At 43.0% G+C, this 25547-nt stretch overlaps 2 protein-coding genes across 5 annotated transcripts; one reads left to right on the top strand and one right to left on the bottom strand.

Moving 5' to 3' along the window:
- Window positions 1-9580, top strand: LOC120706913 (probable chromatin-remodeling complex ATPase chain). The gene is made up of 25 exons (XM_039991667.1): window positions 1-487; window positions 913-1029; window positions 2563-2666; window positions 3284-3396; window positions 4019-4116; window positions 4205-4384; window positions 4464-4685; window positions 4781-4915; window positions 4998-5280; window positions 5377-5450; window positions 5805-6025; window positions 6109-6196; window positions 6281-6374; window positions 6467-6655; window positions 6734-6765; window positions 6860-6936; window positions 7028-7117; window positions 7201-7270; window positions 7455-7497; window positions 7583-7641; window positions 7761-7926; window positions 8280-8458; window positions 8531-8746; window positions 8859-8969; window positions 9066-9580. Exons 1-25 carry the CDS (start codon window positions 143-145, stop codon window positions 9084-9086), a joined length of 3327 nt encoding a protein of 1108 aa, XP_039847601.1. The 5' UTR covers window positions 1-142; the 3' UTR covers window positions 9087-9580.
- Window positions 9581-10559: 979 nt separating this feature from the next.
- On the bottom strand, window positions 10560-17621 carry LOC120706912 (probable serine/threonine-protein kinase At1g54610). Of its 4 annotated transcripts, XR_005688525.1 has the most exons (8): window positions 17089-17621; window positions 16687-16971; window positions 16257-16574; window positions 14634-14861; window positions 13906-14026; window positions 13141-13241; window positions 11945-12059; window positions 10938-11213 (listed from the first exon to the last, which is right to left on the bottom strand). XR_005688525.1 is itself a non-coding variant. In XM_039991665.1 (7 exons), exons 1-7 carry the CDS (start codon window positions 17407-17409, stop codon window positions 10902-10904), a joined length of 1680 nt encoding a protein of 559 aa, XP_039847599.1. In that variant the 5' UTR covers window positions 17410-17619; the 3' UTR covers window positions 10560-10901. The 4 variants fall into 4 exon arrangements, 3 of the variants coding, with proteins under 3 accessions (XP_039847599.1, XP_039847596.1, XP_039847600.1); XM_039991665.1 differs by lacking the exon at window positions 13906-14026 and having other exon boundaries at window positions 10560-11213; window positions 17089-17619; XM_039991662.1 differs by lacking the exon at window positions 13906-14026 and having other exon boundaries at window positions 10560-11216; window positions 17089-17617.
- Between the last annotated feature and the right edge of the window lie 7926 nt (window positions 17622-25547).

The following is a 25547-nucleotide window of genomic DNA, read 5'->3' as shown; positions in this document are numbered from 1 at the left end:
ACCCGCGAATCGATTTCACTCTTGAAATCCCCACCGCCTCTCGCTCGATCAAACGATTCGAAACCATTCCGCACTAGAAAATCCAAATCGCTACGCTCCGAAACCCTAACCTTAGTCTACCCTCCCGCCACCACCCGCCCCAATGGCGAAGCCGGTGAAGTACGACGACGAGGACGAGGAGATCTCGTCCTCCGCCGAGGAGGAGGAGGAGGACCAGTCCGACGCCGCCGGCTCCGGATCTGGCGAGGAGGGGGACGAGGACGAGGAGGACGCCGCGGCACCTCCCGCGGGGGAGGAGGAGGAGGCTGAGGGGGAGGGGCAGCAGGAGTTGGAGGAGGAGGTCGATGAGGAGGAGATCGAGGCCGTCACTACCGGCGCCGGCGCCGAGGAGGAGGAGGACGCCGGCGCTGCGGCCCCTGCGGAAGGCGATGACGAGTCCCAGTCCACCGAGGACGACGAGGCGGCCCCGGGCGACAACGGCGACGAGGTGAGCGGACGGTTAGGGTTTGGGTGCTTCAATCGGGTTTACAGAGGATCCAATATATCCCCCGTCCCCTCAGCGAGGAGACTAATCTTAGAATAAAATTTAGAATGATCTGTTGTCGGCCATTGCTACATGTGTGTTGCACCTTCTGCATTCTCTGTAAATTTTATTTGCTTGTAGCGTTGCTTCTAATTTGTTTGACCTTGTGCGCCCTCTGTTACTTTTGTTTGCTTGCAGTGGTACTTCTAATTTTATTTTGTTTCATAGCTGTGGCTTCACTTTTTGATTGTCTTCACTCCATAATCAACAGATAACTAGTAATATTGACAAATATATCTTGTTTTGAGCTGGTTGTTTCTTCTATTCTTGTCATATAGTTCAGGAGTGAGAATTTTGCATTGCTTTGCCCCTGACTATTTATGCTGCAGACTGATGCAGTGGTCGGGAAGCGTGAGAAAGCAAGGCTAAAGGAGCTCCAGAAGAAGAAGAGGCAAAAAATCCAAGAAATATTGGATACTCAAAATGCTGCCATTGATGCTGACATGGTATGTACCGTCTTTAAAGGAATCCCTTTATGCAAATGCATGGTTTGCGTGGGTTTAATTGTGGGTTTAATCGTGTGCGCATCATGTATTTAATTGTTCATTGAGAAAATTCCCTATATGGCCTTTTGAAAAAAAGAAAATTCCCTATATGGCCCTACTAAAGTTGCCTCTTTATTCGTTGGCCTTTTCTTTAGAAGTTCCCTATATGACATCTTTTAGGACGGACTAAAATGCCCCTACCTAGAGGTGGTTGAAACCCATGCCCTCTTCTCTCCCCCCTACACGATTCCTCCCCCAGACCCACATCCGTCGAGTACCACTGTGCTGCTGGCGGCGGCATGGATCCCCCAGAAGAGGAACAAGGCACGAGCCCCCACGGCAGCAGCAGTATCCTTGCTCCGCGCTGCACGTCTCCCGGCCTTCCCCAACTGCCCCTTCCTGTCGCTTCTTCGCGCACTCCTCTCCCTCCGCCTCTCACTCTTGTCCTTCAACTCCCACCCCTCTGCCCTCTCCTTCAACGCTCTCCTCACTCCCTTCTCTTCGCACGCCGTCTCGGCCACGCTGCCGCGCAGTGCGAACCAAGCTCTACATCACGCCCAACCTTGTCTCCTGCAACATCCTGCTCAAGGGGCTAGTTGGCGTCGATGACCTCGACGCTGCACTTACGGTGCTCGACGCTGGGGATTGCCCCAGATGTCGTCACGTATACCACAGTTCTCACTGCCTACTGCAGCAAAGGGTATCTTGAAGGTGCACAGAAGCTCGTTGATATATTATTGGCCCGTGGGCGTAGGCCGTATGATGTACACCATGCTCATAGGTGGGTACTGCATGTGTCGGAAGCTACAAGATGCAGCCAGGTTCATGGATGAGATGGAGGCCGCTGGGGTGCAGCCGAATGAGGTTACATACTCTGGTGGTGTGGGCGTGCTGCAAGGAGGGAAAATCTGTGGAGGCACGTGATTTGACGAGGGAAATGCTAGCCGCAGGGTATGTCCTGGACACACCACTGTGTGCTAAAGTAGTCGATGTACACTATGCCACGATGGAAAGGCATGGGAGGCGTATGAGATGTGGAGATGAATGGTGAAGAAGAACGTCCCACCAGATAACGCCATCATGAGCACATTGATCTACTGGTTATGCAAGAATGGAATGGTTCAGGAGGAGAGGAAGCTGTTTGATGAGCTTAAGAAGGGGTAATGTGAAAATAGTCCAATGCAACATGTGTAGGTAATTCCCTTTCAAAATGTTCAGAAACGTGTACCAATATCAATTTGGTGATACAAGTACGAACTGGGGTAAAATGGTCTTTTAACGTGGCTCTTAACACTGTTAGTGATCAAAGCTGACGGTAGGGTCAGATTAGGGAAGAAATGAAGTTAAGGTGTCGTATAGGGAGCTTCTGAAAAAAAAGGGCCACGGAAGGAAGAGGCCACTTTAGTAGGGCCATATAGGGAATTTTCTCTTATTCATTTGATGCCAATATGTATAGATTCTGTCATTGTTCGCTGATCTTTATATTCTTGACAGAACAATAAAGGGAAGGGACGATTGAAATACCTTCTTCAGCAGACGGAAATATTTGCTCACTTTGCAAAAGGAAGTCAATCTAAAGAGAGAAAACCACGTGGGCGGTAAGATTGGTTTTGTTTGTGCCATTATTGTACTGTACAATTACTGGTCCTCTGACAAGACTACTGGAAGTTGCTGTCCCCTTTGTTAAGCATAGCATTCTGAATTTAAAATGTCAATAAGGTTGTACCCAACTTTGATCATGACCACAATATGAAATTTTGTTTGATACTGGAAAAGGTTTTGACTAGCACTTAAAACACGATTATAATCTGATGGATCTTTACACATTGCATCGACTCACATTATAACCAATTTTTGATGTTCAAGCTTTGTATTTGAATCTTGTTGTAGTTTCCTTGTTGTCCTCTTGATCTGGTTAATTTTATTAAACTGTGAAGATTCAAGATTGTGTACCATTTTTTAGATTAAATGACATCTGTTGTACCTTTTACATGTCTCATATTGTCATTTATCTGTGGAGTTAAAGAAAATTCAGATCACAGTTATTTCGAGTAGTTTATCCTGCATAGTAATAGCTGTCAGCGTCATGATATTATAAAGAGCTGCTTGTTATTCTATGCAGGACCATAATATGATTTACTTCCATTTACTTCAGGGACTTTTTTGTCTCAGGGTCAATGCTTAATTTATTTTTGATAAGTTAGTCAATCTGTAGGGGACGACATGCGTCGAAGATGACGGAAGAAGAGGAAGATGAAGAATACCTTAAGGAGGAGGAAGATGCCCTTGCTGGTGCAGGGGGAACACGATTAGTTTCTCAGCCTTCATGTAAGCCCTTCTTTGCTGACTATTTGTGTCTACTTTCCAATGTTATTTTCTTGGTATGATATGATGACCACCATAAGTTGATTGAACGCTTTTCTTTCGAGGTAGATGTATGTTTTTTCCTTTGTTGTCATAAAAGTATTTAATGCTGTTCATAAGATGAGGAAATGGAACCTGGCATTAATGTTGAAAGGGCATAAATGAAACTTGGCATTGATTCATTCTGGTGAGGTGCAAACTGAACCAACATTATCAATGATTGATTGTTGATTATTGTATTTTTGCAACTAAGATCAAATATCAGGATCCTTAAATGAATGCAGACCTTTTTTATCTGACAACTTCATCTATACACATAAGTGGTGTGTTTGCTTGTGTTGATTCTTAGAAAAAATGGAATATATACTGATGCAATTGACATCTGTTTCTGTTTCATTTCCACCAATGCCTTTTTTGTTTTATTCTTTGTGGGGACTGACTATTTCCTTAATTTTCCTAGTAATAGAATTGATTTGCATTCTCATAAAATCAGTCAATACTGTTAGGCTTTAATATCCTTGGGGTTTACAATTCTCAGTTCTGTCATATGTAAACTTCTAAATGGTCAAATCCTTACGCTTTGTAGGCATTAAAGGAAAAATGCGAGACTACCAGTTGGCTGGGCTTAATTGGCTCATACGGTTGTATGAGAATGGTATCAATGGGATTTTAGCTGATGAGATGGTATGTTAATGTGTTAGATGTGATTAATATCTTATTTCTGTTAATGCGGTTTTGTTTGACTTGGAATGTCTATCATTCTATTATTCAGGGCCTTGGGAAAACTCTTCAAACCATTTCACTGCTGGGCTACCTGCATGAATTCAGAGGTATAACTGGTCCTCACATGGTTGTTGCACCGAAGTCCACACTTGGCAACTGGATGAAGGAAATTCAGCGTTTTTGCCCTGTCCTTCGTGCTGTGAAGTTCTTGGGAAATCCAGAAGAGAGGGTTAGTCTCAAGTCCAATCTTCTCTTATTCTAAAAATATGCTGCCATGTTACTGATCTTCTCTTATTCTGTTGTGTCAGAACCATATAAGGGACAATTTGCTACAGCCTGGGAAATTTGATGTGTGTGTGACTAGTTTTGAAATGGCAATCAAAGAAAAAACCGCATTAAGGCGTTTCAGCTGGCGGTACATTATTATTGATGAAGCTCACCGGATAAAAAATGAGAATTCTCTTCTATCGAAGACTATGAGGATTTACAACACTAATTATCGTCTCCTCATCACAGGTACTCCACTGCAGGTAGGTTTCATTTACAAGTACTGTTCTTTGATTGTTTCTGGTTTCATATTCATTTCTGGTTAAATCTGACTTTTGATTGGTTTGCTATATGGCAGAATAATCTCCATGAGCTTTGGGCTCTCCTTAACTTCTTGCTACCTGAAATATTTAGCTCCGCTGAGACCTTTGATGAATGGTTTCAAATTTCTGGAGAAAATGATCAACAGGAGGTGGTCCAGCAGCTCCATAAGGTTGGTATACACCCATGATCAACCAATGTCAATACCTTGTTAATATAACCCTATATAATTCTCATTTGCAATTTTTGTGAAGGTCCTTCGCCCATTTCTTCTTCGGAGGCTTAAGTCTGATGTAGAAAAGGGTTTACCTCCGAAGAAGGAAACCATACTTAAAGTTGGAATGTCTCAGATGCAAAAGCAGTACTATCGTGCTCTGCTTCAGAAAGATTTAGAGGTTATTAATGCTGGTGGTGAACGCAAGCGATTGCTTAACATTGCCATGCAATTGCGCAAATGTTGCAACCATCCATATTTATTCCAAGGAGCTGAACCTGGCCCGCCCTACACAACTGGTGAACATCTAATTGAGAATGCAGGTATAGCACATCATATTCTTATTGCACAAGTGTAATATGTTTCTCAGCATTACCTTATAAGGTTTCTTATTAACCTTTCTTTTGATGTTTATTTAGGAAAAATGGTGCTGTTAGATAAATTGCTGCCCAAGCTAAAGGAACGTGATTCCAGAGTCCTTATTTTTTCACAGGTGATTATTTACCACTACCTTGCAGATTTGAATGGAATTATGATAGCATATTGCATATTAGGAGAAATCATGATCCCATTTAAGGCTCGCTAAGTACTAACCTCTGTTTCAAATACTTGATGCTCAAATACTTGGCTCTTTACGTTTCCTGAAACATAGTTTCCTATTTTGCCCCTCATAAGATACTACGAGAACGGCTATATACATTTTGTAAGGCTATTTTAGTTGTTTCAAGAAAAGTGAACCACCTTTGGTAGCTGGGCATTGGTCCAAGATACGAGTATTTAGAAATAAATATTGGTATTGTTTCACCTGAATTTTGCATATTTTAACATATATATTACCATGCTGCAGATGACCAGGCTTTTGGATATCTTGGAAGATTATCTGATGTACAGAGGGTATCAGTATTGCCGCATTGATGGAAATACTGGCGGAGAAGATCGTGATGCATCCATTGAAGCTTTTAACAAGCCAGGAAGTGAGAAGTTTGTTTTCTTGCTTTCAACTAGGGCAGGTGGCCTTGGTATCAACTTGGCCACTGCTGATGTTGTGGTTCTTTATGACAGCGATTGGTATGCCAGTTTTTATGTTAAAATCATATCGTGTTATTTACCCTCAAAGATAAATGTTGTCTCTGATGCTCCTATGCCTTCAGGAACCCACAAGCTGATCTGCAAGCTCAAGACCGTGCGCATAGGATAGGCCAGAAGAAAGAGGTTCAAGTTTTTCGCTTTTGCACAGAGGTTTGTTGATTCTAGGTCAATAATTATTCTAGTCTCATATTTATATTGATACCTGACATGAAAATGATGCAAACAAAATTACAGTATACTATTGAGGAAAAAGTGATTGAGAGAGCATACAAGAAGCTTGCGTTGGATGCTTTGGTTATTCAGCAAGGACGTTTGGCAGAGCAGAAAAGTAGGATTTTAGTACTTGTCATTGATGTTTGTCAAACCATTTTCTGTATTAGTTGGATATGTATTATTCTGATCACATTCTCATTTGTTCAGCTGTCAATAAGGATGATCTTCTGCAAATGGTGAGGTTTGGTGCTGAAATGGTTTTCAGTTCTAAAGACAGTACAATAACAGATGAGGATATAGACCGTATCATAGCTAAAGGAGAGGAGACAACAGCAGAACTTGATGCCAAAATGAAAAAGTTCACTGAGGATGCCATTAAATTTAAGATGGATGATAGTATGTGCCTGTCCCCTTTCTCCTGTGACACTGTCCCTACGTATTTTTCTTTCGGTTAACACAATTTTTCTGGTGCAGACGCTGAATTGTATGATTTTGATGATGAGAAGGTAAATTGATACATTTCATTTGTGACATCAATTGGAAATTTGTTTGTAGTATTTGCTCACCACCAACTAAATTTGCTTTTTTGATTGATTGTAGGATGAAAACAAGGTTGATTTCAAGAAACTTGTCAGTGATAACTGGCTCGAGCCACCTAGAAGAGAAAGAAAGAGGAAGTAAGGAACAACTTTTTTTTTTTTATTTTTTGGGTTGCAGAGAACTTTACCTAATACTTGTTTTGACATTATTTTAACTTCTTTCTGGTAGCTACTCCGAGTCTGAGTACTTTAAGCAAGCTCTTCGCCAAGGTGCACCAGCAAAGCCTAGGGAACCAAGGATTCCAAGAATGCCACACTTGTAAGTTCCTTCTGTTTTGAAAATTTTCAGTGATCATGCCTTGTTGCGTCATATCACCAGCTCATCTTTGATTTGCATGTCAGGCATGATTTCCAGTTCTTCAACAACCAAAGGCTAAATGAATTGTATGAAAAGGAAGTGCGATACCTCATGGTAATTTGTCAATTAGATTGTTCTTTTGCAATTTCAGCTATCCTTTAAGCAACTTGTTAGGTCAACTTTGCTTCAGTTTGTGCCTAGTTTTCCATTGCCTTAGCCATTACTTCCCTTTACTGTGTAATAGTTTTGCCATTGTCTCTGGTAATCTTGGTGCTTAACATTTGAAACTTTAATGCAGCAAGCAAACCAGAAGAAAGATACTATTGATGGTGAAGACGAAGGTATTATCAGCTCTTGCTTATCCTGGTTTGCGTTACAGCATCCAGGCGAGTTATGCTAACCATCTTATTCTAATGGAACCCTCAGATCAGTTGGAGCCTTTGACTGCAGAGGAACAGGAAGAGAAGGAGCAGTTACTAGAAGAGGTTAATCTCACATGAAACACATTGAGTTCATCAATTTTTCATTGTTGCTACCTATCTGCTTATTCTTTTTGCATGCTTGTGTCTAACGCTGTTTATTGTTTCCATGGTCCAAATCTCAGGGTTTTGCATCATGGACAAGGAGAGACTTCAACACCTTTATTCGTGCATGTGAGAAATATGGTCGAAATGACATAAAAAGCATAGCCTCTGAAATGGAAGGGAAAACAGAAGAGGAGGTCCAGCGATATGCTAAAGTTTTCAAGGAGCGATACAAGGAATTGAGTGGTAAGGCAATAACTTGTATATGATTTTAACTCCATTTGTAAATATATTTTATAAACTGCACATTCCAAGGTTTGGAGTGCCTCTTTGTAATTGGACTACTCTCTCTCTGAATACAAAGATACGCAGCTCTCCTGCGTGTTCGAGAGAAAACTGCACATTCACACCTCTAATTTAGTAAGAACTATTTTCATGGTCATGTTGAAGTAGTGTAATTATTTTTGGCATGATAATATTTCAGAACATAAAGTTTTACTGTTTATTGCCATCATTTTTGTATAAGTGCATATCAAAGAACATATGTGAATTGAGAAATGAATACTGACTGTTTATGGTTTGATCCATTGTCCAACCAGATTATGATAGAATTATCAAGAATATTGAAAGGGGAGAAGCAAGAATATCCCGTAAGGATGAGATTATGAGGGCAATTGGAAAGAAGCTAGACCGCTACAAGAACCCATGGTTAGAGTTGAAAATTCAGTATGGCCAAAATAAAGGGAAGTTCTATAATGAGGAATGTGACCGTTTTATGGTATGTTCTCCTACTTTATTTTTTATATGTTTATCGAGTACACGACATGGTTAATAAGATGTTGCATTACAGCTTTGTATGGTGCATAAACTTGGCTATGGGAATTGGGATGAACTGAAAGCTGCCTTCCGCATGTCTCCCTTGTTCCGATTCGATTGGTTTGTGAAGTCCAGAACTACACAAGAGTTGGCTAGGCGTTGTGACACCCTTATCCGACTGGTTGAGAAAGAGAATCAAGAGTATGATGAGCAAGAAAGGCAGGCAAGGAAGGAGAAAAGGCTTGCTAAGGTAAATTGTAAACTTTGCATTACTCTTCCATGTAACTCTGCATTCTGGCATTTGTAATGGATGGATGGCTTGTAAGCAGTGATGCTAATTGTTTCTGTTTTATTATTGACAGAACATGACTCCAACGAAGCGAGGGGCATCAAGAAATTCGGAGGGTGAGACAACTCCATCGAATTCATTCAAGAGGCGGCGGCAGTCCCTTATGGATGATTACGTGGGCTCAGTAAGTCATCGTTTAAAATTTGTACCTGCTGATAACCCTTTACATCTGCAAGAGAATTGTGTATCCTGAGGCTCACCAGTTCTGAATATGTTTCAGGGAAGGCGTAAAAGAGGGTGATGTGATGTTTGCATCCTGCTTTTTGGAGTTTGCCAGGAGATGAGCGGATGGCAGTATCTGCAATGCACTTAAAGCCCCTGGAGTGCTCAATTCCTCAAGCACCTGAGCTCAAAGCCTAGAACGCAGGCTTGAGTTTGTAGTGTAACTTCTGCAATGACATAGGTTAGTTTATTCCTAAAAAATTAAGTGGTATGTAAATGCTGTTTGGTCATTTAATGTGTTCGTCGGTAGTCAACACATGATGTGCTGCCGTTTTGAAGTGACTCGCCTTGGAGCGAAGTTAAATGGAACTGTTACTTTGCCCAGCAGGCTGAGAAGTATGGCACCTATGGCAATAACTGTGGACCTTACGATTGTGTCGCCAATAATTGTGGACCTTACGATTGTGTCGCAGTAGTTGTAGCAAAAGTGAACTACCTGTGGCCATAGTATGGCACACCAGCTTTTGTACTCTGACTATATTTTAGTTCTATTGCAAGTTTGGAAAACGAAAATTGGGCTGGAGTTTGCTTGACAATCAATTGCGGTCTGCATGGCATTCCTAATTAGGATGTGATGCAGATCAAAACCAATATCTTTCCTATTCTACGGAATATTGCAGCAGCTGGTCTGTGTTATGGGATATTCCCGACTAAAAGCTATGTTATTCCACAAATTTTAGAGAAATGTTTGTTTTACTCTTGAACTTGTCATTGAATTTGAAAACAACCCTGAATTTTAGGTATCTTGCATACCTTAACTGTTAAAACTAGACAAACTATCCCCCTTAACCAGGTCAAAGTATTGCTGATGTGTCAATAGGGTCCATATATTGGACGTCTGGACGTTAGCACCGTTGTTTATGCGGATTCATGCGCGCCCGATACGGATGTTCATGCGGGCTCAAGCGTCAACTCAGAACCACAGCGTTTTGGGAGCGCCTCCGGCCGAGACGTCGTCGATATTAGAACCCGCCAAAAGGACAAGCAATCTCCATGCCTTCTGATGTTCTGATCTCTCTGTTTTCCTTCCCTAGTATTTTCAGTTTTTGAGTTCAAATTATATTTTGCTTTGTGGGAACCTGCTAAAGCACGATTGTGGGTACTGTAGTTAGAGAACTCGAAGAGTCAAGTATAATCCTGGCTAAATTTATAGTTTAGGACTAATAAAAAATAAAAAACTTTCTTAACAGTGTTACAGTGAGATAAACCGACGACGCAGGCACGAGGGCCCTGGAGGTGCGGTCCCCAGCCACCGCCGCACGCAGGGCTCGCCACGGCACTGCTCATCCTACGTCCTCTACATGCTACTCGCCGACTTCCTCCAAATTTACACATCTCTCGCGCTCTCTCGTTGCCAGATTTGGCTGGGTAAATTCCTCCAAATTTAAACATCTCTCGCGCTCTCGTTGCACTATGCCTATACATATATGCCGTCAAAGTGACAGACGCTGCAGGTATAGACAATTCAGCCATCAAAATACCAAGCTATCAATTCCAGAAAATGCAATCACTAGCCCTTTATACATATGTAAAGGGAAGAAAGAATCACTACATATATACACATGGGCAACTGAATTTTCATAAACAGCATAAATACAAAGGGTGGTAAAACCCAAGGCTACATCTGGTCCAGAAGCATCTAAAAAGAACAGGAAACACTAACACATAACATATACACAATCTGGGAGAATTCCTCCCTACAGTGGAAACTGGAAAGCACTGTTACCTGCTTTCCGACCGCCAAAGGAACAAAGCAAGGAAGAAACTTCATCTATATGCTATCATGAAGAACCTCTTCCCCACAAACTCACCAAAAAAGATACTCTATTAATTATTATCTGGCTCGTATCCCTGCCTTTTCTTTTTGGAGCTGCTTTGAGTAAGCTGCAGCCTTAGCATCTAGGGTTGTCTGCTTCTTCCGCCTTGATTGCCCAAGAGCCGATGGATCAAACAAGGGTCCCGACCATGTTTGCGATGTCCCTTTCTCAATGGGAACTACTGTACTGAAGGAAGCGTCCTGGTGCTCGAACATAGGCTCCATATGACGACAGGATCCCAGTGGATTACCCATTGCTCCATCCTGATGTGGCGGAGGAAACTTCTCACTTTTGCTCTTTGCATTGGCATGGGTTATCATCCGTCGCCTCTGCTGTTATTAAGAAATTTATAAAGCTTGATATTAGCCACCATATTATGCAATAACATTTGAAAGCGAAAAATTGCTTGAGTTTACTTATGGCACATCAATTATGGTTTTGTTACATGTTAATTCAACTGCAACAATTCAATTCATTTGTGTTCAGCAAAAAAAAAAGTCTCCTTATCAAAAGAAAAAAAACCTTGATGGGAAGGGCAGACCGCCCTCGCTTTAATATTAAGAGGATGCAAGTCTCAAACCCGAGTTGGCATAGATTCTCCTTATCTCGTAGCAACAAGAAATGTACTAAGAGTACATAAGCAAGGAGTATATCCATGGAAGGGTGCGCTACAAATTAAAACACAGTGGCCATTGATTTTTGTAAAAAAAATAGCAGTAGTATTGATCCAATTTTTATGTTGATTTCAACTTTTTACGACTCTTTGGCCTGTCAAGTCATGTGTCTAATCTATTTTTAAGAGTTTTTTTGTGTGTGTGTGTGTTGGGGGTGGGGGGTGGGGTTCAAATTCCATGAGCACTCATTCTCCTGTGCAGGCTTGTCACAACTGTATTTCTTAGGGTAGCTTCTCGAGGAAGGATAACTTATCATGGTGAAATCAAAACTGAATACTGAATTACCTAATAACATCAGAAATGACGATCCGTGTTTTTCAATGATGAAATCACAGCATGTAAAACAAGCAGTCTTCAGTCATAACTCATAAACAGCTTTAACTTACGTCTAAGTTTGCTTGAATCTCTGCATTAGCTTCTGGTGCTGGTCCAGCCCTGTGAGATCGATCACGTGGCCGCGTTCTTTTTGCTTCTCCTTTGGCCTTTGCAGCAGCTCGAAGCCTGAAGATAATAACAACACAGAAACATGCAACATCACGAGTGATGCAGTATAAACTAATTACAAAGATGACTATATCTATTACTGCTTCCTGGTGCAGCAACTGTTGATTGAAAAGAGAAGATAATCAGTAGCTTCTGGAGCAGGACTGCTTGTGGGCAAGCATTCAAGTTTACAAAAAGTGTTTAGCCAATAACTGGTTGGTGGTCTCAGTCTTTTCCTCCAGCTAATTCCTATCTCCTAGCAGTAAAAGGTGAAACCTTAACACTAAACCCACACAGAGAACAGCAGAAAGGGGTTGCATGACAGTTTGCAGTGAAGCACATAAAGTTCCATCAGTCCAGCTAATTCCTATCTCCTAGCAGTAAAAGGTGAAACCTTAACACTAAACCCGCACAGAGAACAGCAGAAAGGGGTTGCATGACAGTTTGCAGAGAAGCACATAAAGTTCAATCAGATCTATATGCTTCGCTTCCTCCACTTTAAAACAATGAATTACAAATAATTGTCATTTAAATGAGGAATGACATGAATCCACAATGTGCTCAGAATCAACATGAATAATTCAAGACTAAAACTCTTAATAGCCCCTGGAAATATGATGGTTCATATAACCCATTAAGGCCTTGTTCGGTTATTACCGGGATTTATTCCGGGCCGGGAATAATAGGTATAATAAGAAATTCATGGTAAGTACAAGAAGAGACCGGGATTTATTACGGGTTGAAAACTAATTGCAACAAAGTAGACTCATGATAGGCACAACAAGAGACCGGGATCAATCCATGAGTTGAGGGGTGTGGAATTAATCCCGGTCTCTTGTACCTATTATGAGTCTATTTTGTTGCAATTAGTTCCCGACACAGAATAAATCCCGGTCTCTTGTTGTACCTATCATGAGTCTCTTTTTATATCCATTATTCCCGGCCTGGAATAAATCCCATATATCCGAACAAGGCATAAGTGGGTGAGGTAAAATTTTGCAAGGACTGCTGGTTAATAACAGGTCTGTACAAGCTTTCAAAAATGTCGATATCTGCATTTACGTCCAGCAAAAAGGGAAAAGGGTAAATGTGAACACACCTTCTAGCTTCCTCGTCCCTCATCTTGGCATCCATCTCCTTGCTTGGAGGATAAGTTGGCAAGCTTGAAGGATCACAAGCATAAGGCTCGGTTGAAAAAAACTACAAAGTCCAAAGTTGAAAGAAAAAAAAATGAGTACACCCTGGCAACTAGAATATTCTTTATAGATGCAAAATTATACTCCCTCCATTTCACAATACCTGTTGCTTTAGCCATGGTCACAAGAATTAAGAAGGGAATGAAAGGACCATCCTGCCCTTAGTTAATCCTCTTTAGAGTGTGCAGTTATATGATTTCGAAAGTACAATAGTTAATCGTGCAGTTATATGATTTCAAAAGTACAAACTCACTCTAAAGTGTACATTTATTAAATAGGGGCAGGACAGGACTGGAAAACATAGGTCAAAGTTGCCTTGGAGTTGTAGAACAACTCTTATTTTGAAAATAGTAGAAGAAGCTAAAACAAGTATTGTGAAACAGAGGGAGTACATATATTATGCAGAACATGCAGTAACTCTGGTACTGAAGATGGAGTTATATTTATTAAAAGCAACGCAGACGTACAAGGGCAAGGAAAAGACAGCCCTCTTCACCACCCGACCCCAACCAAAAAAAAAAAAGATGCAAGAAACTTCTCCTTAAGATAAGGTAGTATCATTGGGTTACTAATCCTAAACTACCCAAACATAGAGAGAAGCCAATGTAATCTAGCACTGGGCAGGCAGGCTGCTAATGTATAGGAAATAGGGAGTCATTGATTATCACCGTCGGTTCAAAGGAAGTTGGGTACATGGTGAATACTATATTTTGTTAGACCGAGCTCATGTAGTGGAGTCTGCTCTGGAAGCTTTTTTGCCATACGTGTACGCCCATACCTCAGTTGCTCCTGCAGTTTGAAACTGAGTCCAGAATGGCTAAAATGCCTAAAAACTGACTAGCTCAAAGCAAGATATCTCCTCCATTTCAAGAAATTCCTCATACCTCATAGGCACAGGCATAGGGTGTTAACTCTTAGATAGTGCCCAAATACTAAAGGCCACACTTTATGCTTTCAACACATATCATATACCAGCATTCTCATATCTCTAGGCTAATGAGAAGTTTCCCAAGGTATCGAGTTTTTTTTTGCACTAATTTATTAAAGACACTTATAAATCATCATACTGCTAATAATATGGCCTGAGCCCATTAGGAGACAAATATGATTAAATTGTACAACAATACAAGGCACAAACTATTGTACTAATAGATATGCATGCAAAATAGAATCATGTTATGATTTGCTAAAAGCCCAAGACTCAATCTATGCAAATGAAATATATAACTAAAATTTGAACATTGTATAATACCATATAAACTTCCCTCAGCTAGCGCCATTTCAAGCAAATGTTTTTTCTAGACCTAAATTATTTAATGCAGTGCAATACTTTGCCTCATATTAACATTTCTGATTTTCTTGTCAACTAAACACAAGAGAAAGGATTCGAGCATACATCACTGTGCAATGCAGCTGTCGCAGTTTGACGCTCAGCTGGATCAATAGAAAGCAAAGTTTCAACCAATGGCAGAGCTGATGCGGGAAAATCTTTAAATGTCTCCCTGATGCAACGTTTATAGGGCTGTTGAGGTTTGAATATTGTTGCATGTGGTAGTTTAGACTTCTTCCAATACTCCTCTGAAGGGGAGCCACATAGCTTAAAAATCTTGTGCAACTGCTCCACCTGGTAAATAGTGCACATCCCAGTTTTAACGGTAGAGAACAAGTAGTTGCATTCATGTAAGCAAACATGGCAAAGATAAACATAAAAAAATGAATATACTATTCATTCATCTAAGAAACCTGGAATCTAGTTACGATTGAGCAGACAAAAGGTGTCGCACTAAACGAGAATATATGGTAGTTGGCACAACAGATAATTCGAGAAATATCATTTTGAAGACTAATCACTCTTGCTAAAGTTACAGCTAAATCGGTGTATGAATAATGGAAGTAAATGTGCATGGCGATTGGCGACTCAGCTACCATCATCAAAGCATAAAGCATATCACATCCAATCCATACACATAATACTCTCCTAGGCAATTTCAAAATTAAATTCAGCATTTTCTACCCTGTTACTTGTTTATATATTGTTACCTTGTTAGCTTATTAATGACAGCTTTTCACTTATTTTTATGTGATTTCTCATTTCTGGCTGATAAAGATTTTTGTATTTTACTTCAATTCGACGAAGTTGGTTACTCTTGTGTTTTAGCTCTAGTCTACCCAACTTGCTTGGGACTAAAAGGCTTTATCGTTGTTCAATCCAACAAAGTTATCAGAACCTTCTAGACTCATAGTGAGCCCATAACTTCCTTGCAATGAAAAGCTGATACTGACCAGGGGAAGGGGAGGGGGTCTCATGCACAATAGGGCATCTTAATTGTCCCATGAACAAGTGCAGCAAGAAAGCTCATGAGACATCAATTGTTATAAGAAAATAAAATAACATGGAGTTGACTGTTTTAAATGTCTACAATTTTTTATGCAACTGATATACAATGTACTGATGAGAATGGTTTATAAGAACTGCCCTAACAGAATACAAGGCATCGATGACAATTGATTGCTAAATATCAGGCTTTGTTAGAAACACTTACACTGCCAGGAGATTTCCAATAACGAACATATTTGCACAGGCAGCTTTATTATTATAATAGAAAAGATAGATGCATGTTTTTCAACAGAGGTTCCCATCAAAGTCATGTTGGCAAGATCCTATGAGAGCTCATACTATCCCTTAGAGAAGTAAAGTCAGACACATTAAGGTCAGAAGGTCATTTATATCTTCCCATAAGGACAACGATATGTCCACAAACAACCATTTTCCAAAACATTAAAAAATGAAAAGATCAGACACCGTAGACAAACCGCTGTCCTCATAGGAAAATCTCATGTAGTCATGTAAAAAGTCAAAATTTTCAGTCACCATCACATAATTCTTTATTTCTTTATAATGGGAACAGTGGGAAGACATGATTTAACCAGAGTTTTGGTATTAACAGTATGGTACCAACTCCCAAGGATTACTAGAAAAAGTAACATGTTGAAAAGTAATCTCATGTTGAAGACTCACCTCGGTGCGTCCAGGCATTATGGGCTTCCCATACAAGAGCTCTGCTAGAATGCACCCAGCACTCCACAAATCAATGCCTACACCATAATCAGTTGCACCAAGTAACAATTCTGGTGGCCGATACCATAGCGTGACCACCCGGCTTGTCATTGACCGCTTATGCCGTGGGTCAAAGAACGCTGCCAGCCCAAAATCCGCAATCTTAAGAATTCCATTATTATCCAACAGCAAGTTTGACCCCTTGATATCCCGGTGCAATACATTGTTGTCATGACAATGCTCAAGCCCTGATAACAGCTGCTGCATGTAACATTTTATCTGCGAGATCGCACGCCGACATCAAGTCCACATAATTCCACCAAGTAACCAACCCCCCCACCCCCCCCCCCCCAAAAAAAATAAAATAAAACAGGGATGAAGTCTCACACACCTGAGGCAACGTGAATTTGATATCAGGGCTTGCTGCGAGCCCAGCAAGGTCATGCTCCATGTACTCAAAGACAAGGTACAGGCTACATGACATCCTGGAAGTGACCAAGCCCTCCAGTTTGATCACATTGGGGTGATTGAGCGTCCTCAGGATCAGTATCTCCCTGGCCATGAACTTGACGCTCTCCGGCTCGAGGTTGTCGAACCGGACCTTCTTAAGAGCGACGATGCGGCCGGAGACGGTGTCCCTCGCGCGGTACACGTTGCTGTACGTGCCCGACCCTATCTAAAGTGAATCGCCGGACAAAGTCAACAGATGAATGGCGAGACAGTACTATGCTAGCATGACGACGAATTTCGCAGATTTTCAGGGGAGGCACACGCGGTGTAGGAGGATACTCACCTTATTGAGCTTCTCGAAGGTGTCGGCGCGGCGCGGGGCCCACCCGCGGAGCGCCTCCCCAGCGACGGCGACGAGCCACGGCGGCCAGCCCGCGGCGAGCTGCTCCGCCGCGGCGGCCGCGGGGACGCACCCCTGCCTTGGCCCCGCCGCCCTGCGGCCCCCGAGCCGCCGCCGCGGCCTCCCGTTCCCGTCGGCGGCCGCGGAGGGCGACCCGGCCTCGGCCGCCGCCGCCTTGGGCTGCGGGGACGCCCTCTCCTTGCCCCTCTTCCTCCTCGGCGCCGCGGGGGACGACGCGGCCGCGCGGCCGAAGACGCAGCCCATGCCTGGCGCAGGCAGAACTCCTCTACCCTACCCTCCTCCTCGAGGAACCTCCTCAAAGCATGTAGCCCGCCGGCCGGGCTGCCGCTAGGGTTTCCGCTGCCCTCCCCGCCGGGGCGGGGGAGCGAGCGAGGGGTGGAGTGGAGTGAAGGCGAGGAGGAATCAATCAATCAATCAATCAGCGAGCACGGGAGGAAGGGAGGAGAGGAAGGAGGAGAAGCAGTTGTGTGGATGAGAATTTAATAGGTCACGTGGCGGTAAGGCTGACGCGCGGGGCCCGCAGCGGAGGGGTCAGAGGGGGTCAACAGCTGGCGGAGCGCCCCGCCCCCATCCATAATTCGCAGGGCCCGCTGCTGCGCCCAGCCACAGTGCGGCGTTGGGGTGGGCCCCGCGGCGTCGTGGGACGGGTGGGGCGGGCGATGAAGGCCGTCGTTTGGCGGTTGGCGGCGGGGATATCTGTCAGCTGCTTGTGCTGTGCTGTACCTGTGAGCGGTGAGCCACACGAAGAAGGCCACGAGACGAGCCCACGATTGTGTTTTTTTCCCTCCTATCCTGTATACTCCTTTAATTTCAAATTATAGATCGTTTCATTTTTTTAATATTAAATTTGACACTCATCTTATTGAAAAAATTAAGCAAATATAGTTAGATTTAAGTCATTCTTAAAAAAACTTGTATTAATAAAGCAAGCCACAACAAAAGAAACAATATTTGCATAAAATTTTGAATAAGACGAGTGGTCAAATTTATAGTCGAAAAAGTCAAATGACATATAATTTAGAACGGAAGGAGTACTAAGTATTTCCACCGGTTTATATTTTTTATCATCTCCGCGGCAGATTACCAAAAGTTAACCTCTCATACCTCCACCAACCACCTAGGTTCAACACATCACAAATTTTACTTATTTTTCATTTATCTCCCCCCCTCTTCTTATCCTCTTCCCCACTCTCCCAACTTCTCTGCGCCGATCGTGCTCCTCCAAGGGAGGCGGGGTGCAGTTAGGTCGCAAACGCGAGCGAGGCGGGGAGCCGTCGGGCCATCAGCACGAGGCAATGATGGCGTAGGGTGGGCTGTAGGGGCAGGGCACCGTCAGGTCAGAGGTGTGGGGCGGAGCTGGGGCATCGCCGTGTCGAGGTGGAGCTGGGGCGCTGGGCACGGCCGCCATGCTACCACATCCATCAAGACTACCCGAGCGCAAGTGGGTCTCCGCCTTGTCTCTCCCGCATGCTCCCCGCCGTCTTCACTTGGTAGAGATTCGGCAAAATGCCGAGGGCCTCTCCTCCCTCTCACAACTACCGACGAGTAGGGTTTTGGGATTCTGTTGGAATTGACCAAATCTCACCGAAATTCACCCATCTCGGAAGGGTCCGAAACAAATTTAGTGCTTCAAAATTCGAATATCTCAGGAATCTATCCGAAAACCGACCGAAATTGACCGAAATTCGCCCAATTCGGTTGGGAGCGAATTTTTTCCCAAATTGAATCCCAAAACCTTGGACGACCACTTCACAAACGCGACTGAAGGGTCTCGCAAGACTTGCAAGACATTGATTTACAACTCTTGGTGCGCGCAAGCACCGACGGGATGGAGGTGTGCAAACCTCACCTAACTCTAGGCTAACACCTAAAGCAATGCGCTAATTAAACTAGCACTAATAACGACCTAAGCCTTATGTTAACTGCCTTAATCTTCTCTTGAGCACTTTGGTGGCCTGAGCACTTGAATGTGTGTGGAACACAAGTTTACAACTTTCCCATGCTCTAACGCACACGAAATGGCTGAGCAAAGGGGTATAAATAGCCCCAACCAAAGAAACTAGTTGTTGCTCCAATGGGCAGGAAATTTTCCTTCACCGACTGATTCGGTCACCTCACCCTGCACTGACCGAATGAATCGGTCACACTATGCAAGGTAGCCGTTGGGTGGTTGAGTCTCGAGCCCCATGAGCCTGACTGACTAATTCGGTCATGCTCTAATGAACATGACCAAATGAATCGGTCATTCCAGAGCCGATCTTCTTCATCGCAGCATCACCGATTGATTCGGTCCTCTTCTCATGGTCATGACCGAATGGATCGGTCATTCCAGAACCATCTGCTGCTGCCCTTGCTCACCGAGTGATTTAGTGTTCTTTTGTGTCCTAACCGAATTGATCTGACAATTGCTTTGATCAGTGTTTTGCCCTTGTTTTGCTTTATTTCTTCCTGAATCTTTTATACTTGATCATTTGAATGGCTTCCATTACATCCTTGGAACCTGAAAAACACCTTCAAAGATATATCTTGGCAAAATGTTACTCCTAATGGTTATGTTGTTATTCGATCACCAAAATCATAAACAATGACTTAAGGGCCCATTTTCGTATAGGGGGCTTAAGAACGGGAACACACCAATGGGGCAAGGAGGGAACACACCAATACATTTACTGTGGTACCTATTAGTAACATCTCCAAGTACTTAAACAATACATCAGGAAGTTTTGTTACTCAATGAGTATTGAACTCAATTTCGTAGTAACATCTCCAAGTGCTTAAACAGTACATCGGGAAGATTTGTTACTCAATGAGACTTGGCTAAAATTTCGTAGTAACATCTCCGAGTACTTCAGTAGTACATCGGGAAGTTTCTTTACTCAATGAGTCTTGAACTCAATTCGTTAGTAACACCTGCAGGGTATGAACATCGATGCAACTCCTGATCCATCGAGCCTAAGTTTTAGCTTTGCTCGAGGATGAGCAAATTTTTTAAGTTTGGGGGTATGTTGATGGCCATTAATTCACTCTTTGTCTGTCAACTCCTCGGGAATAAATTGAGCTTTGCACTATGTTCCATATATATTTTTCTTACTTCTAACAAGTGCGACAAGTTGTGGGTATGTTGTGAATGCAAGAACATGTGAACAAAAAATGAGGCAGAATGGGAAAAACCCACCTAGGTTGGCCAGCCTAGTACTGCCCTGGATTGCCATGTCACTGATCTAGGTGCAAGGAAACACATTGTTGGCAGTCCTTAGCCTAAACTAATTACTCCACAAGCACACAGAGAATGATGTACCTTTTACCGGAGAGTATACCTAGGGTATCGAATTCAAGAAATGAAACCGCGATAGAGCTAGAACTATTCAACCAGACCCACCAGGGAAGAAGAGGTTAGAGGTAAGAGGGCCTAACTTCAGATAGCCTACTTGTTACTCAGATAACTTGCTACTCACTAACTTGATCTGCTTTAGTGGTTGGAAGAGAAAGAATTTCAGAAAGGATGAGAGGGGAGTCCAAAGGAAACATGTTACTACTGCTATGAAAACACCCAAATATGGTGGACTACAAAGAATAGACAGGACTATCATCACTGCTGCCTACCACTGCAGTACCGTGGGGTGGAATACAACCCAAGGTAACTAACCAAACCTAGGCACAACCTCAATAAGTAGAATTTGCTACTTACGTAGACTAGTGATCCCGCAGATCTAAGGATGCGAACTAACAAGCAATTAAAGTGAAATGTAAAACTAGCGAGATACATAAGCAAGGAACTTACTTAAGAAAGTTTTATTCCTCCGAGGCAGCTACAAAGTTGGAGTAAGACCGAGGGAACTCAACTCCTCTCCTAGCTTGGCTCTCACCCAAGCTCTCACCTCACACTCTCCCTATTCTATACTAATGTAGGGGGAACTAAACTTGAGACTCTACTTCTCTCCAAAATGGTGTGCCTTGGAATGGAGGTATGGGCTCCCTTTTATATCACTTCAAGGGCGGTGCTGAAGCTTGTGCACCTCTTGCACGCTGGTATGGTGGTTAACGTAACTCCACGTGAAACCTGGACTTGAGAGGTTGAAAAGTGGGGCCGGACGGCCTCTCCTAGGCCACCGGCCTAGGATCTTCACCCTTATGTCACCGACTTTGCAATAGATGCTCCTGATCTTCTCCAGAGGTCGGTAACAGTTGAGTTAATTTGAAGTTGAATAGTTAGGGGGCCGGCCGGCCTGGTCAAGGCCGGTTAGCCTTGCCCTTGTGTCCTCTTGGCCCTTCGTTGCACCGGCACCAACAACAGGTGCATGTTCTCTAGGCATTCGGTTTTGAGCCTGAAGTCTAGAGTAGAAACTGCAGGTGGGACCTTTGATCCATGGCTCAAGCCTTTCGAATGTAGGATGTTTTTCCTTGATGTGTGGCCGGTCAAGATGGCTTGGACTTGTGCTTGTAAGCATACTGGTGAAGTTTGAGCTTGACATTCCATATTGGCGAGCCCGGCTAGCCTAGGATTTCTCCCAAATCAGCCCAAATTTGTACACTAAGTTCTTGAGGTCAAATATTCACCAAATTTTGTGGAACTTGTTAGTGTAAATAAATTTAGCAAGATTATAGCCTTAAAACCATGAAATCTGGAGAAATGCTGGCAGTAAAAATCATGGAAATTGACCGCCAACACACACTTGAAGGCTATAAGTTTGATCAATTTGAAGGCAGTTTGATCAAAGGGACTGAAAGGCCTAAACCATGGATTGAAAGGCCCACTTGCATGCAAGACTTGGGCTAACACCTAAGAATCACCTCCCTTAATGAAGCATAAGCATTGGTCATCAAGTCAGTGCAACGAAGGGACGAGCTGAGCCAAACTTAGGCCGACCAGCCTCTAACTCCACTGCTTTGGACAAACACAACTTCTACCGACACCAAGAGAGCATCAAGAGCGTCCACGAGGAAGGTGGTGCCAAGTGGCACAAATCCTAGGCCGGCCGGAGGTCGGCCTGCCTGCCTCAGCAGTGCCACATGTCCTCCTTTGCCTAGTGGTTACATAAATTGATGTACATGCTTCCAAGACACGTAACCACCTCAGCACCAACCTCAGCACCAACCTTGAAGCGCTATAATAGAGCGTGTTGATGCGAAAAACCCACCGGATGGATCTTCATGCTTCATGTAAGCTAGGGTCGGGGAATCTCCTTTGCTCCAGTGTACCGAACCCAATCAACACACCTATGGTGCGCTCAGTGTGCTAGTCAATTTGACCTACAATTGACAAGGAAGGTAAACTTTAAACTCCTGGTGCTATCGGCTAGCCAGCCGATATCAGTGGCACGAGCGGATCGGCTATCGTCTAGCCGATTCGCCGGGAGGCAAGCCACGCCTAGATGACGCAACTTGCAGACAATACCTAGATCCGAGTCTGATCGGCTATGGTCAGGATGACACGAAAGAAGCCGATAGAGAGCAGATCTAGGCTAGATAACTTGTGACAAAAACTTAAAAACAAACTAGATTAAATGAGCCAACCTAGCAAGATCTAAGCAGATGTCGATAACGGGTGGTAAAAACAACAACAAGCTAGATTAACAGATCAATTAACCTAATAGATTGAAAACTTCTACCAATAACTTGGCGAGCAAACTAAACCCCGCCAGACGGATCTGGAGAGCCCGATAATTGGTGAACAGTTAGACCCCACCGGATGGATCTAACGTGCTTGGTAACTAGTGAACAACTAAACCCCGCCAGACGGATCTAGCATGTTTGATAACTTTGAGCGCCATAAACGTAGGAAGAAGTGTGATGTGTCGTCAACCTGAATCCATCTACGCAGCTCTACTCAGAACTTTTCAACAAGCGATAGAACATACCTGCGGAGAAGAACTCGTAAAAGAAGAATCTATTTCAACTAAGGGTTTGCGAAGCCGCTGACATGAATGTAGATGTGCTGGAAAAGTAATGTTTTGGTTAGATGTGGTTGATCAAAGTTTACAAATGATGGAGGTCAGCTATTTATAGCCTAAGTCTAAACCTCCCTTGCTGATACGGCGAGATTACACTTGCAAATCAAGAAAACAAACTTGCCTAACAAACGAAACAAAATCTAAAGATAACTTGTTGACGTAGCCTTGCCAGCTCCTTCCTTAGCTCCATCGGCTGGGATACCTCCATTGGCCCAAAAAGCCCAATATCTTCCATTCCTCTTTCTAATATAGCGCCGACCCATTCTCTATCGGCCGCTTGCTGAACAGATTGACTGTCAACACAGGGGAAATATTTTTGTAGAGCTTACTTTTTGGACTATGGATAATAAAACAAGATGAATCTAAAGGGCACAGGATAATATACCTCACAGTTAATCTAAATCTCTGATACCACTTGATGTAGCACTGGCCCGATCTTTCGTTAGCCATGATAGATTCTATTGGTGGAGCACTCGATGTTGGCAATCCGTGATTCTAATCAGACATGATTGGAACTCATGCAGCGGTTACACCACTGCTCCGTTGGTTATAACCAAGCACAATTTGATTGACCCGATCACCAAGAAGGCTTTTCCTACAAGCGAATCGAAGAACACAAGCAAGAAAAGATAAACACACAAACTGAAATTGCAGATGAATATGAAGTGAACATGCATATGGGGTACGAGTTCTAATCACAAAAAGAATAATTGCCACAGTGGTGTAGAACAAGAACGGGCCCTGATTCACAGCAACGCCACAGCTACAATGAATGATGTCTGTTTCTCAATGGAAAATTAGAACTAAACAAAACCCAAACTTTAATATGGCGGTGGCTGCTGAATATATGCTCCAAGGTTCGACCTAGACCACCTTGGACATGCCATATTGGGCTCCAACACTATACACGGGCCAACAGCCCAAAAGACGGTGGTACAACACCCTGACAGATTTTGGATGTCCACTTGTTTCGACAATTTCTATTGACTCAGACTGAATTTTGATGTGGGGCCAGTTCTATTGGAAGCTCTATAAAATTCCCTTTCCATCCATATAAAGAACGATTCCGTATGTGACCTGGGCATCATTTTTGGTGCAGGCTGCTCCTGGACTCTAAGATAGACTCGATCTTGAATTGCTTTGGATCACCTTGGCGGCTCGAATCGAATTAATCTTGGGCCTCCTTTACTTGGATACCTTTTCTGGAAACCTTTACCTTGCCATACACCAATTATGGTCATATTTATAGGGAATGGGTCTTAGAGCTGTTTTTGCAAAGTTGTACCAAAGACAAAAAAAGGCTCCTGAGGAGAAGCATTTGAGGAGCCGTTTTTCAACTAGGGAGGTAGAGTTGGAAATCGTGGCTTCGTGGCTCCTCGGGTCTGCCTGTAAGTACGATTACAAAAATGTCCTTGAACTTCCCCAAAATAACATAAAAAATGTCATCGCACCTTATCCGCAACCCAAGCGGTCATCCTCTCGACAGAGAAATAGGCGTACACCTCTCGCTTGCAACAGAAATGGCGCCGCCGCCACATGGATCCTCTTTGGCGCCCCTGCAGGGAAGTTACTCCGGGTTGTGAAAATAGCAGATCCACCATGAGTGAGGTTGATCTAGAGATTGGGGCACGCTGGAGGTTCCGCATCCAAGCCGGATGGTGCCCTAAGGCCGGGCGGACAGCGAGGCAACGAGCCAATAGTTCTTGTTCTTCTGCCCTAGTTACCGTTGTTGCCTACTTGATTAGTACTGATCATTAGTAAAGAAATGAATAATGAAGCTGGAGGAAAACTGTTAAGAAAAGATAAGGAACCGAAAGAAAGGGAAAAAATAACAAAAAGCAAAATGATCGGTTAATTTGCAGTTATACTCACTAATCAGTAAGGCACCGTATTCTATGGAAACCAAGCCTTCCGTGGAAGCTTTGGAAACTCCAATCGAGGCCACAGAATTCTCATCCAAGGGCTAGGGGCAAAGGTGGATTATTTTAGCACTTAAACCCCTCACACCTCCATCCTAATTCCAACATTAAGCAAATAACCCCCCAAATCAAATCACGTATGTAACATCCCGTATTTTTACGGAATGTTATATTCTCCAAAAATATAAATTTCAATTTTTTTTTGTGCTAATGCTGTAGTAAATCCACCTAAGTAGTATTTCTATCTCTCTAAAATTCCTAGTAAACTAAAATTTTGTTTTGAATTAAGCATAATTATTTTATAGTGTGATTTATTTGGAGTCGGAGTTTATTTGTATCTACCCTGTTTAAATTTGGATTTCTTTTGTTTGAATTTGAGTAGTATTTAATTTGAAATAGCCATTCAAATTAAACACAAAATCTAACTAACCCCTCTATCTGCTCTTGGACCCAAAGCCTGCCACCTGACCAAACCTAACCCCAGCTTGGCCCAACCCACGCAGCCCACGAC

This window comes from Panicum virgatum, chromosome 5K (genome assembly GCF_016808335.1).
Source record: "Panicum virgatum strain AP13 chromosome 5K, P.virgatum_v5, whole genome shotgun sequence".
NCBI lineage: Eukaryota > Viridiplantae > Streptophyta > Magnoliopsida > Poales > Poaceae > Panicum > Panicum virgatum.
The sequence above is the reverse complement of the archived record's forward strand: the minus strand, read 5'-3'. Positions and strand labels throughout refer to the sequence as shown.